Source organism: Pagrus pagrus (assembly GCF_965226575.1).
Source record: "Pagrus pagrus genome assembly, chromosome: 9".
Taxonomy (NCBI): Eukaryota; Metazoa; Chordata; class Actinopteri; order Spariformes; family Sparidae; genus Pagrus; species Pagrus pagrus.
This window is the reverse complement of record NC_140193.1, coordinates 20,266,631-20,282,484: the sequence shown is the minus strand read 5'-3', so window position 1 is coordinate 20,282,484 and position 15,854 is coordinate 20,266,631. Positions and strand designations below refer to the sequence as shown.

General features: G+C 43.3%; 1 protein-coding gene across 5 annotated transcripts in view; it reads right to left on the bottom strand.

Moving 5' to 3' along the window:
• myo16 (myosin XVI) overlaps positions 1–15,854 on the bottom strand; it is a 113,196-nt gene that overhangs the window by 11,861 nt on the left and 85,481 nt on the right. For all 5 annotated transcript variants that reach the window (XR_014623267.1, XM_084361936.1, XM_084361935.1 and 2 more), the window contains exons 28-33: positions 8,403–8,505; positions 7,584–7,680; positions 7,203–7,476; positions 4,457–4,839; positions 3,094–4,344; positions 357–509 (exon numbers count right to left, since the gene is read on the bottom strand). Coding sequence is in view for 4 of the 5 variants with exons in the window: in XM_084361936.1 (XP_084218062.1) it covers positions 357–509; positions 3,094–4,344; positions 4,457–4,839; positions 7,203–7,476; positions 7,584–7,680; positions 8,403–8,505 (2,261 nt within the window). In the remaining variant the exon portion in view is untranslated. The remainder of the gene's footprint in view (positions 1–356; positions 510–3,093; positions 4,345–4,456; positions 4,840–7,202; positions 7,477–7,583; positions 7,681–8,402; positions 8,506–15,854) is intronic.

Sequence of the window (15,854 nt, the reverse complement as noted above, 5' to 3'; positions counted from 1 at the left end):
GTGACATGGGCAAAAGGGTAAAAGGAGAGCTGATGGCTTAGTCTGGCCTCAAGATTACTTTCTTTCCTCCACAGGTTGAGCCAGTGCTGTCAGCCATAATCAATGTCATTAGTGACAGCGGTGGTCTCTTCTTTTAACTGCTTCAGGCAAACTGTAAAGTATCAGTAGCCTGATATCCAGGAGTTTTGCATCTACACACCAACATGACACTTGCATACATTTGTACAGGCTTACATACTTGATATTCTCTTCACACTTGTACATGTGTGCCTTTTTGTATTTTTCTGTATTTGTTTATAAGTCCACTCCACATGAATGAAAAGTAATGAGATTTGAATCATTGATCTAAATGTTACCATTGGGGATCTGGTTGCCGTTCTCCATGGGGGCGGGGCTCGGGCAGTGAGGAGCGTGGTTGTTGGCGTTCTTGTCCTGAAGCTGTACGGATGGTGAGGTGGGGGCAGAGCCACAGTCATCTCTCCCTGGCAGATTGATATTAGAATTGAATCCTGGGAAGAAAACAGCCAAAGGAAAACACACTACACGTCAGAAAATGTTACATACAGTAGACATTAGATGCATTTCTACTATATTTTCTCCACTCTGTTCCACCCCCGCCTTCACATCTATCCTAGCTTTTAAAAAAGTATCCCTCCGCTCTGTCTGCTAGGAAGGTGACTCCACATGACCTGCCTCTACCCTTGCTGCTGCTCCTCGGGGCTCACATGCTCTCACACCCTGAATGAGTAAGCGACTGTGGCTGCATATGTGAATGGGAATTCGTCAGCTGCCGTCCCACACTGAGAATGTGTGCCTCGTTACCCCCCACATGGTTATGAGATGCCTAAATATAAACTTAGCAAACTCTACTATAGGTCCTGTGGGGGAAGGTGCGTGTGACAAAGCGCCAGGTAGAGGTAGGAAGTCCATGTGAGGGCTGCATGCTTGTGAAGAGAAGAGTCACTGTGGATAGTTGGATTTATAGAATGGAGACTATAATGAGAGAGAATTGGACTTATCCAATTTCAGAGATATTTGTGTGTTGCTGTGAAGGCACGAGGTGTCTTATGACAGTGATTTCCTGAAGCCTGCCAAGACCACCTGCCCTCTCCCCCTGGCATTCCTGTAGCTTTCTCATTCCCTGAGGATGAGAAAGGGGAGGAGGTGGAGGAACGAGAGGCAGCTGCTCTTCACAGAGATGTCTGGGATAGCAGCTGTAACCCCTGGCCACTCCCGCAGCGTCAGGTATCACACGCGGTCATTTAACAGCCGAGAGGGAACGGAAGTAGGCCATCCTGTTAAGCCCGTCGGCATCCCGTCTGCGCTCTGATCTAAGCGGACCGCCTAGCTTTGCCCCCTCAAAATAACAGCAAGGTTGCGAACCCCAGTGCTAGGTTCCCCTTGTCACACACACGCTGTTTCCATGATGCCAGCGCTTTTCCTACACTGCTGACAAAGAGTGGAGCGCGAGACGTCACATGAGGCTTGTGCGTCAGCATGTGCGCTCTGCTCTCATACCGTCTCTTATAAGGAGTTCAGCTTCCTAACCCTTGCACTTGTTACGGTTATAGATGTATGACACAATTGTGTCTCATACAATCAAGCGGCTCCACAATAAAATGCGCCCCAGGCAAAACAGCTTATACTTTCACTTAACTGTAATTCTTCTAACTGTTGGGGATGTCCTGTTTGCTGCTGCAGGGCAGTCACACTGCCTTCAGTAGAACATGAGTGAGCTGTTAAATAATTGATACCCATCCTCATCATTCTACTGCTCATGTATTATTAAACCGCCACAACTAATACACTCGGAGGAAAGAGAGACTCAGATAAAAACAAAGTGGGGCAAGGCAGCTTCCATCTTCTCTGTGTTTTCTAAAGCTGCAGTGCAGACAGAAAATTCACTTTCATAAAAGCACCACACAGTAATCTCTTTGTTGGTTTCAAACCTCTGACCTGAGGAAGAGGAAGGAATGAAAAGGGACGGTCCCTTTTCATTCACTAGGTGTGACTAATACGTTTGGCCTCGTTTTTGCAAAGGTCAACCTTTGCATCAGTGCCACAGAGCCTGCATGTGCACTACATGCAGCGCACTGGGCAACAACATAGCTAGATCATACTTACAGTGCAGTGTGATGCTAAGTGGGCTGCTCATTAGGTAACATGTTAGAAGGCAGCTGTAGCAGCCAAAGGGCACGGCGCTTGAGACTGTAACAAATGGGCTGCCTCAAGTGGGCCAAAGAGGGTGGCTGGCTACAACACCTGAATCAATGTGAGGAGTTTCTAAATGTAGAGGAGGGGGATTTATGAGAAGGAGGCTGTTGGGTGCTGGTGCATCTCACCAACCTATCACAGACTCACACAGACCCACACACAGGAAGAGGGGGCTATTACTTACCTACCCCACACTTCTCCTGCTGTACAGGAGGTAATCACCCACTACCCCATAAATCATGTGGCACTGAGTAGACTGAGACTTTGATCATGAACTCATCACAGTAGATAGAACACTAATGCACTCTTTCACACACACACACACACACACACACACACACACACACACACACACACACACACACACACACACACACACACACACACACACACACACACACAGATACCCACATACAGGTGGGTTGAATGGACACAGAGTGAAATATTACAACAAAGCAAAGGTTAATTCCCCACCCCCTACACATATACCCACACTTCAGGTTCACATATTGGTGGTTTGGTCTCGTCTGTCCCAAGTTATCCCAACAGCAAGAGGACAACTCACCCAATAGATGCATTTAAAAACTGTGTAGTTGTGATCTGTTGTCCCTTCTTAAGATATTCTTTAAACGTCACAAAACACTTTTTATATGCATTCTAGTGCAGATTTTAACTAAGTTTTAAGTTTTCTTGAACAATTATAATACAGTTACATTCAGTGTTTCCTACCAAATAAGATTATATTCATCTTTTAGGCCTAACAAGTGTGATGAAAGCCTTAAAGCCCCTATAAAAAAATTGAAAAGCCATTTTTATTTCAATATTTTTAGATGCGTGTAACTGTGTGTGAGTGTGTGTGTGTGACCATTACTGACAGACCTCCGTCTCTCATCTTGCGGCCAGATGTGGACTTCCTCAGCAGGCTGCGTCCAGAGCTGAACAGAGTGTTGAGCTCATCCAGCGGGCTGGTCAGTGGTCTGCCATTGGCTGGGTTGAACAGCAAAGGAGAGGAGGAGCACGAGTGTGCTCTCCGGGGCTCAGGTCGAGACATTTTCACTGGGGAGTATGGAGGTGGCTTCCCCAGTGGTTCCCCACTTGCCCTTTGAGAGGACAAGGTTTTGGGGGAGTCTGAGCCTCCTGTGACGGAAGCTGCTCGCGTCAGAGACAGAAAGTTGGCCTCAGGCGGGAAGGGGAAGTGTGAAGGGGGCCTGTAGGGGGGAGGTGGGGCATTGGGCGGAGGAGGTGGAGGTGGAGGGGTGAGTGGAGGTGTGGACTTCTTCTCCGGCATGAGGACAGTGAGGCTAGGGGAGGAGTCGGCCCTCTGGCGGGCATACTGTGGGGACAGGGGGCTGTCTGGGCCAGTAGCATAGTTCAGGTTTGTCTCAAACACAGGCAGCTTCTTTACCTCTAATGGGGTGAGCGGTGACTCATCTGAAGCAGGAGAGCAGGTGACGGGGGAGGGGGGGAACACCAGGAGAGGTGGACGGTGGGGAAGCAAGTTGGGGAAGGGAGCAGGGATGTCACAGCCGCCATCTTTTCCATGTGGAGTTCTGGCAGTTCCGCTGTTGAATGTGGTCTGTGAGTGAGTGATGTCCATGGCAGCGGTCACCCCCGCTGCCACCCGTTTGTTCTCCCCGCTCTGAGGAGGTGATGACCCTAATCCCACCAGGCCCAAGCCCAGAGCCTCCAGTTTGGCTGTCTTGGTCACCACAGCTGCAGGAGTTCCACCATCTTCTGAAGGGAAATACTTCATTTCCTCGTAGACAGCCTCTGAATCGGCCAGGTCTGGGCTGTCAGGGGGCTCCTGGAGGCTCCGAGCCCGTAGCTGGGAGCCCAACATCTCTATGTACACGTCCTCCTCGTCTTGGCCCTGGAACAGACTCAGTCCTACCCCGTGTGGTGCATCTAAGGAGGCCGCTTTCTGCATCAAACCACCGAAACCTCCGAACCCTCCTGCACGGGACAGCAAGGCAAGCTTTACATCAGCAGGGCGCAGCTGGTGGATGTGGGGTGTTACTGCGTTGATCTCCTCATATGAGCCTGTCAGCTTGGTGTTGGGACTGCGCTTAGGTTTCGGGGGTGGCACCTTCCTCATGGTTGTGTAGTCATCACTGTGGGGGCGGGGCTTGGCTAAGGAAATCACAAAAGAATCAATTAAAAGTCAAGGTATTAGGCAACAACACTTAGGCAGGAAAAAGCCACCATCTGTTGTATCTACTCAGGACCAGTAGAGGTGATATACCTGCAGGGTCTGTGGGGGACAGCTGGGATTTAGGAGGGCTTCCAGCTGGCGAACCATATCCCTCTGGAGTGGGGCTCTCTTTGGCAGCCATCGTCAACCCAGCACTAACCGCTTCATAAGATGCACTCAGTCGAGTGTTGGGGTCCCTCTTTGGTTTGGGAGGAGGTTGCTTTCGAGGAGAGGAAAGACCTCCCGCGCCTGCCCCGTCCTCGTTGGTATGAGCTACCTGCTGCAGGGCTGGTTTGATGGATGGACTGGCGGAGGAATGGACCATGTTTTCCATTGCCAGGGGGATGGGTACCGAGCTCGACCGAAAGTGGCGAATAACTCGACTTCCCCCATTGACAGAGCCCTCGTAGACTTTCCCGCTCTTCTCCAGAACCCTACACATGGGAAGATTAACATCATTCATATTTAAATAGAAGAAAAAAAACCACATTTGTATTTCCTCCATCACTTGTGCTTGTTGTAATGCATTTCACAAAAGAAGAACACAAGCTTTAGATGCAGGTGCAACATTTTCCCATCTAATAATTCTCTAATCCAGATTGAGTTAATTATATCATTTAGATCAGCAATAAATTCAAACCTCAATGTATCCCTGCTTCAACTGTCATGCCACAAATATGAGCTAAAGAGGCCAATTGGAGGATAAAGACCAAAGAGATTATGCTTTAAATCTAATCTCCTTGCAGTAATTTGATAACATCCAGTTTGATATTTCCTTCGCTAATCTGCGTGAGCCATCTGTTGGTTCCACGATTGCAGGCGGGGGGGCTGGCCAGACATGTGAGTAGGTGATGGGGGAAGGCATTTTAAAAACCCTCAGCGAAATTAGGTGAGTTTGGGTGAATGTGTGCATGTGAGTGCATTTGTGTGTCAGTGTGCGTTTGTGTGTATGTGCCTATTAATCCCCTCCACAGTCCTCTCCCAGTCTGCCTACTGACCCCCTCTCCTCCCGTTCGATGCCTCCCTGTGCTCCTGTCTCCTCTCCCAGCAGCGAGATGTTACATTCACAAGGACACATAGAGGATACAGACATCATGTGAGTATATGTTTCTTTTTATACTTCAGGATGTATTGCTTTGTCCTCATGATTAAAACTCAATTTAATCAATGACTTTTTCCATTTTTGTGTTTAAACTGTGGCCATTGCATATTCAAATAATATGCTATAATAGGTCAGTGTCCAATGTTTTGACTTTTGTTTTATAAAGCAAAACAACCGTACGTGTCTGTGAGTTTGACAACAAAAAAAAATGAATTAAGCACACATATATTAGAGACATTAGCGTATTAGTAGCCCATCAATGTCGAGCTCAAATGAAAGTACCAATTATTTAACAATCAACGCAAATGAGAAGGCATGAAAAATATCACATGTACATATTTTTGGGTTTAAAAGTCACATTTTGATGTTTTTCAAAAAATAGGTAAGTGACTTTTTAAAATGAATGTTGAACCCCATCTAAAGATCTTCTTATTACTTTTTTCCCCATTACCCTTCTCTAACTCAGCTCTCCAGGGTTGTTTCATTCTCTCCAGCCATGATGTGTCAAATTAGAGCAAGGTGAGGTGGAGATAGGAGATAGATAGGATAACGTTCCATAGGTGCAACACAACACTAATAAAATCTGATAACGCGGCTCATTATCTGACTATCCATCATGAAACATACAATTAAAAGCCCACAGCGTGCGGAGATACAATGACTCCATTAATCACAAAACACATGACGCGCAGACATGGGCACACACACATGTGGAAACGAACACGTAAATAAACACAAAAACATACACATTTATAACAGCCAATGATTCCTTCATACAGTCATAAATCCTGTAAAATGACAGTAACTGCAGATTGTTTATTTTCAAGGAAAAATAATACTATGAAGCCATCGCATTTAGTATTATGAGTGTGTTCAGTGTTGTAAAAGTATCCAAAAGCCATTCTTGTGTAAAAGTAAAGATACGGTGTAAAAATATTACTCTGGAAAAAGTGAAAGTTACCCTTCGAATTGTACTTGAGTAAAAGTTTAAAAGTACCTGATATTAAATGTACTTCAAATGTCCTATCAGAACAATTTTATGGGAAATAAATGCAGTTTAACGTACAAGTAAAAGTAAATCATACATAATGTTTATTTACATGTATATACTGTATACTGTAGGTCGACTGATTATCGTCCTGGACAATTAGCAGTTCCGATATTTAACATTTGTGTGATTATTGGAATCTCTGTGTTTTTTTGTTTTTTTTAAAAAAAAAATCCAATTGCAGATAAAAGACTTTAATTGAATGTGCTACTTATGCTCTAATGCAGCATGTAATCTGCAAAGTAACCAAAAACTTTATCAAATAAAAGTAGTCAAGTAACAAGTACAAGGTTTGCCCCTAAAATGTAGTGGAGTGGAGGTATAAAGTGACAGAAAATAGAAATACTCAAGTACTGATGTGGAGTAATCAGTAGCATGTTGACAAGTAGACTTTTTTAACCTGCTTTTTAACCTGTAAAGTGTCTTTGAGTACCTTGAAAAGGGCTATATAAAATAAATTTATTATTTTTATTATTATTATTGTTATTATTATGGTGGTACAAGTCCATCATCCAAACAACACTTTTTGATCAAATGAATATTTGGCGAGGGAGAGGACAACAAGAATAACTCCATATCTCCATTAATTGAATACTTATGTATGTTTGTCTTCATGTGAAAACATGTGAAGGTGTTTGCTAGTTTACCTCCTGACAGGCTGATCCTCCTCCTTGCCCACCGGCTCAGGCCTCTCGCCGAGCGGTGGGCTGTTGCCCAGGGTGTTGAGGAGGCTGTTGCCGTGACATCGCAAGCGGTCGCTCTCTCGCGCGATGTCGGATGCATTTTGGATGACCAACTGGTCGTAGGTTCGCAGCCCCATGTCTTCTGCCCCCTGCAGGAAACGCTGGACGCTGCACTCCTCTTTCTGCTGCGATGACAGCCTGCGATGAATGCGCTGTCTGGCCAGCCAACCACGCACCACTGAGAGGGAGAGGATGTAAAACAAAAAAAAACAGAGACGTCAGAGGTGTTAGTGAAATAACACAAACGAACCCTAAAGGGCAGTTGGTTCATTTTTTGGATATTACCTTTCTGACAGGTGATGATCTTTTTATGAAGCTGGTAGCAGCGGTCGTTGAGCTGGTCAGCCTGCCAGTACCTCAGAAACACTTTACTGCTGCCAATCTACACACACAATTACAAGAGTATGACTTGCTAGTTGAGAGATGGGAGAGCAGTGATGTAGCAGTGATGTATGGTAATAGGTGGGTGTGGAGTGTGCAGGGGATGGGGTTTGCATGTTGACACTGCATTAATTTCCTGGGCTTAGGGGGCATTTGTGGGGGGTGACAGAGGTCAGTCTATACCAGGTGCACAGAACTGTGGGGCTGACATACTTCCACTGATAGACACTATTCATTCCAACACACACTACTTGTAGGGGTGGTGTGTGTTTGTGTGTGTGTGTCTGAAACAGGGCTGTATGAAAAGGTGTCTGCTGGGCATTGTGGAGGAGTGTGTGTGCGTGTGCAAGGCGGGAGCTGGTGTGACCTGTAGGGTCACACACTCAGACACAACAGCAGTCTGGCAGACAGGACAACAGAGAGAGGGGGCGGAGTGGTCCATGCTGCTGCTGCTGCTGCTGTGTGTTTGTGTGTGTGTGTGTGTGTGTGTGTGTGTGTGTGTGCATGTGTGTGTGAGGAGAATGATGATGAGGTGGGACAGCTGGAACGAGTTGTCAAAGATGCCATGGGATCTTTGGAATAGAGGGTCAGGGATTAAGTCATTTGGCAAATCTTTTGTTATTGATGGGGACGTAAAAAGAGGCAGGACACACAGACACAGACAGACAGACACACACACACACACACACACACACACACACACACACACACACACACACACACCTGCCATCCTTGGAGTTTGGACTGTTGCAGAACTGAGCGACATCTCTCCTCTGCTGATAATTTCTTCTTGTCTCCCAAAGTTGGGATGACGAGGTCTTTATACCTGTGACACATAAATACAAACAGAGAAGATCAGAGCAGCAGACACAAATGATCTCAAAGTGCTGAACTTTAACTTTAACATTTAGAAGAGACACACTGAAAACCCCTCTTTTCAGAAACAATGGGTTCAAATGTCAGCAAGGTCATACAGCAGGCCAGCCAAACAGCATCTGTTCCTATTGGTGTTGCCAAGGGCAACCGTTGCTATGAATGGTCAGCTGGATGGAGACAGTGGTTTGTTTGTGCCTGGGATAGTGGGGGTGAAAGGGAAAATGAGTGAAAGAAATGTTGACACAGAATTCAGTGACAGAAAATATATGTATCTCTTTATATGTAAATAACTGTAGATGTTTCATATGAGGTGTGAATTCTGAATGTGCAGACGTGAAAGAGTGAGTAATGTGAGGGTGAGAGAGGTGGACTTATGGAGGGAAACATGTCAATTTGAATGCCTGGACCAGATAAAGAATGTGACTGGAATAAAGAAAAAGAAAAAACAGAACCTCCTCCCATTTATGAGCATTTTGAGCCCTTCTTCACCTGCTCCAGACAGACTCAGCAGACGCACAGTTTGTGCCAACATGATACACAATAGACATAATACATGTAAACACAACTGTACTGAAGAACAATAAGTGATAATTGAAGTTCAAACTGGTTTAACTGGCCACCGCCTGCTGGTGGTGACGAAATCTTCCATTTGTACAGGTCTGCGTCAAAGTTATTATATCAGACATAAACTAAACTATAAACTAGAACTAGATGTAAATAAACATTTCAATGAAGTGAAATAAAAATAAAAACATGACATAAGAAAAAAAAAAAAACTAACTGCAGCAACATTGTGTACTAACAGGAAATGTCTTTAGTTTTAGTCTTTGTCAATTTGGTTGAATTTGTCAACACAACATGGATATCCTAACCCTAGGATATCTACATGACTGTGAGTCAGCTGCCTTCAATAAGTGTTGTGTTTGTATTGTGATACCTATTCCAGACATCTATACGAACACATATCAAACACTGAAACTAATACAAACTAAACATTTGTTAAACAATAAAAAATAACTAAAAAAGGTAAACACACTCCAGAAACCAAACTGAATTGAAAACAAAATTTGAAAATGTTATAAAAATAAAAGCTAATGGAAAATACTACAATATATGTAGACAACAGTGGATGTGGTGATTTTAATGAGGATGTATTATGAATATTCCATCTAAACTTTGAGCTTTGACTAGAGCATTATCACTGGTGACAGATATCTCCCCCATCTTTAACTGAAGAAAAGTCCCAAATATTATACTGATAATATCATACACTCACTGTTGAATAGCTACAACAGGAGTAGGCTAGTATGTAAAATTTCTCCAGGTAAATACCACAGGCTTCACAGTAGACATTTTAACTTGTCATAGTAGGAAAAGCAAGTGTAAGTCAGTATGAACAATACCAAGGCACTACAACTGAACCAGCCGAATTTCATTTTATAATGCTTAACCTGTGCTTCACCTGCAGCGTCAAGTCAAAAATGTTTTTCATCGGCTTATACAATACTTCTTACACAGACATATAAAAGTTACTGTAAAAATATTTCAAATGATGAAATCTAAAATTAAGTATCAAGTACGCCAAATAGTGATATCATATTTTCCTTGAGTCCTACATCTCCTGCTGCTTTTTCCACATAGAAATGTCATAATGGGCATAGGAGCTGTACGTAAACATGATTTGCTTATCTGAAAACTGTTGGACTGATGGAATATTTTGTTAATCACGAAAAAAAGCTATCCAAAAATATGATTCATGAAATAACTGACATGGCTCAGGGAACAGCAGTTTTAGACCTATCTTTGGTTTTACCACACCGCACTGTAACTAGCATATAATCATTTAGACATCAGTTATGAAGATTTGTTGTTGATATTCAAGAGTATACTATACTGTACTGTATGTGCAAAGATCATTCTGAAATTATGACTTTTTCAGAATGAAATAGGAATCTGAGCCAAGCAAATACAAAAAAACAGCCAAACTTCATATCAGTTGCTCCTTTGTTATCAATGAGAGGCAGAGCCAGCTGATGATGTCATACATCTGATGTGGAAAATATAACAAGCAGATGGCTGGAAGCATAAACCACTTGTGATGTCAATAGTAAGCAAGTGAGGGCATGTGAATGAAGGATGTGTTTGATTTGGAGGAGTGGGGTCTGTCTGAACTCTCCCTAACCCTCTCTCTGTATGGTAATACCAGTCCTACAGACAGCACACGCTGTCCCACTGGGCCCATAAAACACAAAGGAACTCTGTAAACCCATGACCTCCCCTATGAGGATATGAAAACCATCGATGGTCCCTGCTTTTACAAGACCCAAGGGGACTTCATGTGGAGTCAAAGACGTGAAATAACCCCTTTGATAAGAGTTTAAATGGAGGGCTACAGCTCGCTAATGTGGTTCTCTGTGACCAACGGGCCATCAGTGACTACTGTTCCTGAGCATTACAAAGGTGGTAAAGGCAATGCAGCTGGAATTTAAACCACTCACTTCCTCTCTGGAGCTGCTATCCATCAGACAAACCTTTCAGATGCCACATCCTCAAAGCCTATTGGCTTTGTTTAGTCATGGATTTTCATCAGTCTGTCTGAATGATGAATACTTCTTTGCAAGCAACTTAATAACTTACAAATGTGCGTCTTTATCCATCAGTGGCAGGTAATGAGCACCCACTTGGACTTGGCCAAATAGAAAACACGACCTATATGTTTTGTGAGCAGCATTTGTGACATCCTCTATGAATACTGATGCTTCTTTCTCATCCACTTTGTAGCAACGAAGAACTGAGGAGAGCAACACACATCGAGGGCTGGGAAACAAGGTTCAAGTCGAGGCATTTGACCTTACACATTGGCAGAATATAAACCCAGCCACAAAACACATAGTGTATCATAAAAGACAAATAAAAGCAACAGTAAAATAGATTTCCTCATAAATCACTCTGGTTACCAGGACACTAATGTAATTTGCTTCAGGCGGCCACTATGACTTAGTGAAGTGGCCTGCCTGGTTCCAGTGTGTAAGTGTGTGCTTGTGAGTATGCACTTATGTGTTTGTGTTCATGAGAATATAGCGACCTCAAGATTAACGGGTGATTCATTGGCCTGTCATATTGATTAGTCAAGGGCAGGGGTCTGTTTTGAAAGAGTGACAAATAAGAAACTGGGCAAAATTGCGATATTGTGTGTAGAAAGATAAAGACTGAACTGAAAGAAAGAAAGAAATAAAACATGTTGGGATAATGAAGAAAGCAGAGGCGGGAAAATGAAAGAGGAAAAAAGAAAATGGTGGTTCAGAGGAAGTACCATGTGAGAAAAGAATGAGAAATTATGTGAGAAAGCTCTCTGTGAAGACGGGAGTGCAGTCTACCCCCACTCTGCAGCAGCTCCCTCCTTGGCCAAGGCTGTGTTCATTCATCAGCTCTGTCTGAGCCCAGTGGAGGAGAGAGAGAGGGAGATATGAATGGCACTTGGGCTGAACTGACTGGTGTCTTTGTGAGTGGCAGCCACTTAAATTAACCACAGCCTTAATGTGTAAACAGCAGAACAGGGACACACGTCAGACAAAGGCACATTCAAACCATTTGTATATAGACAAAACACAAAAAACACTCACATGCACACAAACTAGCGCTGGGCAGTGACGCATTACTGAGTAAAGCACAACAATAATTTCATTACTTTTTGAGTAAAGAGTAGGATTACAACTAGAAATTTGACATTGTGTTCAACATTTTGAGGATTCAGCTGGTTTGCTGTTTTAGCAATAGGTGGATGGGAGTGTTGATATCAGTTTCATCTCTGTGCGTTCATTGGTCTGAGTCAATTAAACACGCTTTCCATTAACTCAAAAAACTGGTCTTACCTAAATGTTATGTCTTACTGAAAACCTATATTCAAAAAACACCAAGGTGCTGTTTCAGAAATAGGGTTTTTCTTGATTTCTTGCGCTCTTTGTACAGTCACTGGGGCTGAGCTTGATGTTGATGGTCCAAACTGCCAGCAGGTTGCTTGCTAATCTTGGATGTATCTTTTTATATTTCTGTATTGTATTGTATTGCCTTGTGCTGTTCCTGTCTTACCAAGGAAACAGCCATGTTCTACTCTGTAATTTAACACATACATGTGGGACTTCCACAAAGCTTACACCATATTTTTTATTTTCTTTTGTTCATCCTGAATGGACTGGACAGCCAATAATAGTGTCACACAAAACAGACCTTTTCCTACTCATTCTATCGCAACCGCTGTCCAGAGTGCCGATCCTCATCCTGGTTTATTTGCAGTGGCGGTTCCTCATATGGGCAATATGGGCAGCTGCCCAGGGCGGCATTTGTGGAGGGGCGGCATGAGCGCCAGCAAAAAAAAAAAAAAAGAGCGAGTGGACAGTCGCCCACAGTAACCGGCTCTGCAGCAGCCGCCTCTGGGCTTATCTCATCTCGGCAGATCGCCCCCGGTGCCGACCCGTACCGGCTGCCTTAAATTTGTTTGCATTCATTTCATCCGTTTTTTGAATTGCTCATTTACACGTCAAGTCAATTATGTCATGTTGCCATATGGGGAGTGGGTCGCTGGGCGCCCTCTGTTTCGTAAAGGGGCATCTGCTGAGAAAGTCTCATATACAGAGGTTGTGGAAGAAGGGGGAGGGGGAGGGGGATAGGTTCACCTCTGGACCTCAGCTCTCCCTACGGGAGCGGTGAAGCAGGGGATTCACAATCAGAATCAGAATCAGAATTCCTTTATTAGTCCCGCAAACGGGGAACTTTGTGCGTCACAGCAGCCAAAGGTCAGTTCAATATAACAATAAACGATAACAATAGTAAAAAATAAACAATATAATAAAAAGGTAAGAAATAGAATCGTATATACATAATATGTACACATATAACAGTGTAATTATAAACAGTGTGGGCAGTGTATTGTTATTAATAAATAATAAATATGAGTATGAAAGGTGAAGGTGAGGTTCGCCCAGGGCGTCATGCAAGCTAGGACCACCGCTGGTTATTTGCATTGGTGGGTGACTCCTACTGGAGGGGGACCTGATGGCCAGTAGTTTGTCTTGAATCATTAAGCTGATATTATCGTCTGTTCACATGACTACACTGGATACATTTACCAGATCTTGTAGCTGCCCTGCCAGGCATCAATCCTGCATGTCCAGCTCAATAGAGTGATTAGGGTTTTTCTTATTGAAGCAACCAAGCAACCAAGCAGTTACCCCTCTTGCTTTTACTTATAAATACTATCTATGTTTACATATAGAAATAGCATCACAACTTCACTCCAACTCTAGCAGAGATGGACCATATTCAAGCAGCAACCCAACACCAGGGCGCTCACAGCCACACTAGACAATTTGAAGGATAATTTAAATGCAGTTTGACAGATGTGCTGCAGCAGTTAGTGGCTGATTGACAACAGCTACCACACTTCTAGGGCCGTGGAAGTTCAGCCATCCAAACATATCAATGAGATGATTAGAATCTCTTTCATGAACTCATTACTCACCAGGCCATCCCTGGCCTGGGCTACCGTAATATGGGAGCAGCGACATTGCTGCAGATCTAAAGTAGATCAATCACCCTGTTATAGAACAAGAGATACCAAAGTATTTGTTGCTGAGCACACCATTAAGTTCCAGGTATTACCGACAGAAAGTGGAGAGAGTGCTGCTTTTTCCTTAAAGTGTTTGCTCACTTTCTGCTAACACCTTGAGGAGCTAGACACAGTTTCATCGACACATATCGTTTTATGCTAAGTATGTGATTTAAAATGGATCGTTTGTTAAACAGTCACGATCGCAATGATAACTTCTGTTAGCATATTAATCAGAATTCCCATTATATATTAGCATTGAGCTAACAGACTAAAGCACTAGTTATACAAAATCGGAGTCAAAGAACTGATTCAGGAATTGTGAAAACAACACAATACTTCAGTGAATCAATATTATTTTCCCACCTCATTCTGTCGGGGACCTAATTTATCTGTTAAAGAGAATGACCGCTTGAATTTATCCCAAATTAACAGTTAGTCTGAGATGTTGCTGTTGGGTAGATATCACTGACTCTAGCAAAGTAAAACAGTACAAAACAAGCACAGCGGAAGCATCAGACAGGTCGGACCATCGTGTGCTACTATAGATCTTTAAATGTTAAAATTGCAGCTGAAACTGTAATCAAAATCACATCAACAAACGTTTGATCAATTCACTGGAAATACACTCACTATTGCCCTCATACACTTCGGTGCATACCCAACAATAAAGTTTCTTTCTGTTTCTGGTGACCAGCTTTTGTGATGCTCACTTATGTCACTCATCGCGAGCACAGTGTTGTCATATACTGCCTATACACTATACAAACACTATATGACACTCACTCACATACCCTCTCTCTCTCTCTCTCTCTCTCTCTCACACACACACACACACACACACACAAACATATGGTTTAATCAACAGCTTTCACAAAACCTTCATCAGGAATCTTTCAATTATAACTTGAACAATGACAGTGCGGGCTATACAAGGTATATCCATCAAAAACACAAAGGAGCAGGAGGCAGCTTATGGACAGACAACACTATAATCTATATTGGATTCACTTCATCATTTAACACAGGACTAGTTCTCCAGATTCAATTCTCTGTTCAGGTATTCCCTGGTGAAAACCTATTATGTGAGCTTCACTTATCTATTTCACTCACCAAGTGAAATAGATAAGTGAGCTCTCGGACGGTACGTACATACCATAAATGCAGCACACTTCATCCATTTGTGCAATAGTGACCAGGGCTTGGGTAGATGCTTTTTCTTTTCCTTATTATGCATCCCTTTGCTTGTTAGCTGCTATCAGTCCACTAGAAAATGAATTCATGATGAGAAATCTGACCAGAAACCCAACCAGAGTGTGAGCCATTGCTTTCTATACAAGTCTTGTTGCTTACAATAGACAATATTATGATAAACAATATTTTAATTTAATTTTGGGACATACACCCACAGTTTGTGTGTGTGTGTGTGTGTGTGTGTGTGTGTGTGTGTGTGTGTGTGTGTGTGTGTGTGTGTGTGTGTGTGTGGTGACGTGATGATGTTTACAGCAGGGTAGTGGAAACTTTTGGGGGGGGTCATGTGACCAGCTTTGTCCTCTCTTATTATCTGGCAGGAATGTTCATGTTAATCCCTTTATCCTCAAAAAGAGAGAGAGAGAGAAAGAGAGAGAGAGAGGCCAGGAGACAGACTGAGGATGGGAGAGAGACAGAGAAAGAGAGAGAGAGGGAGAAAGAGA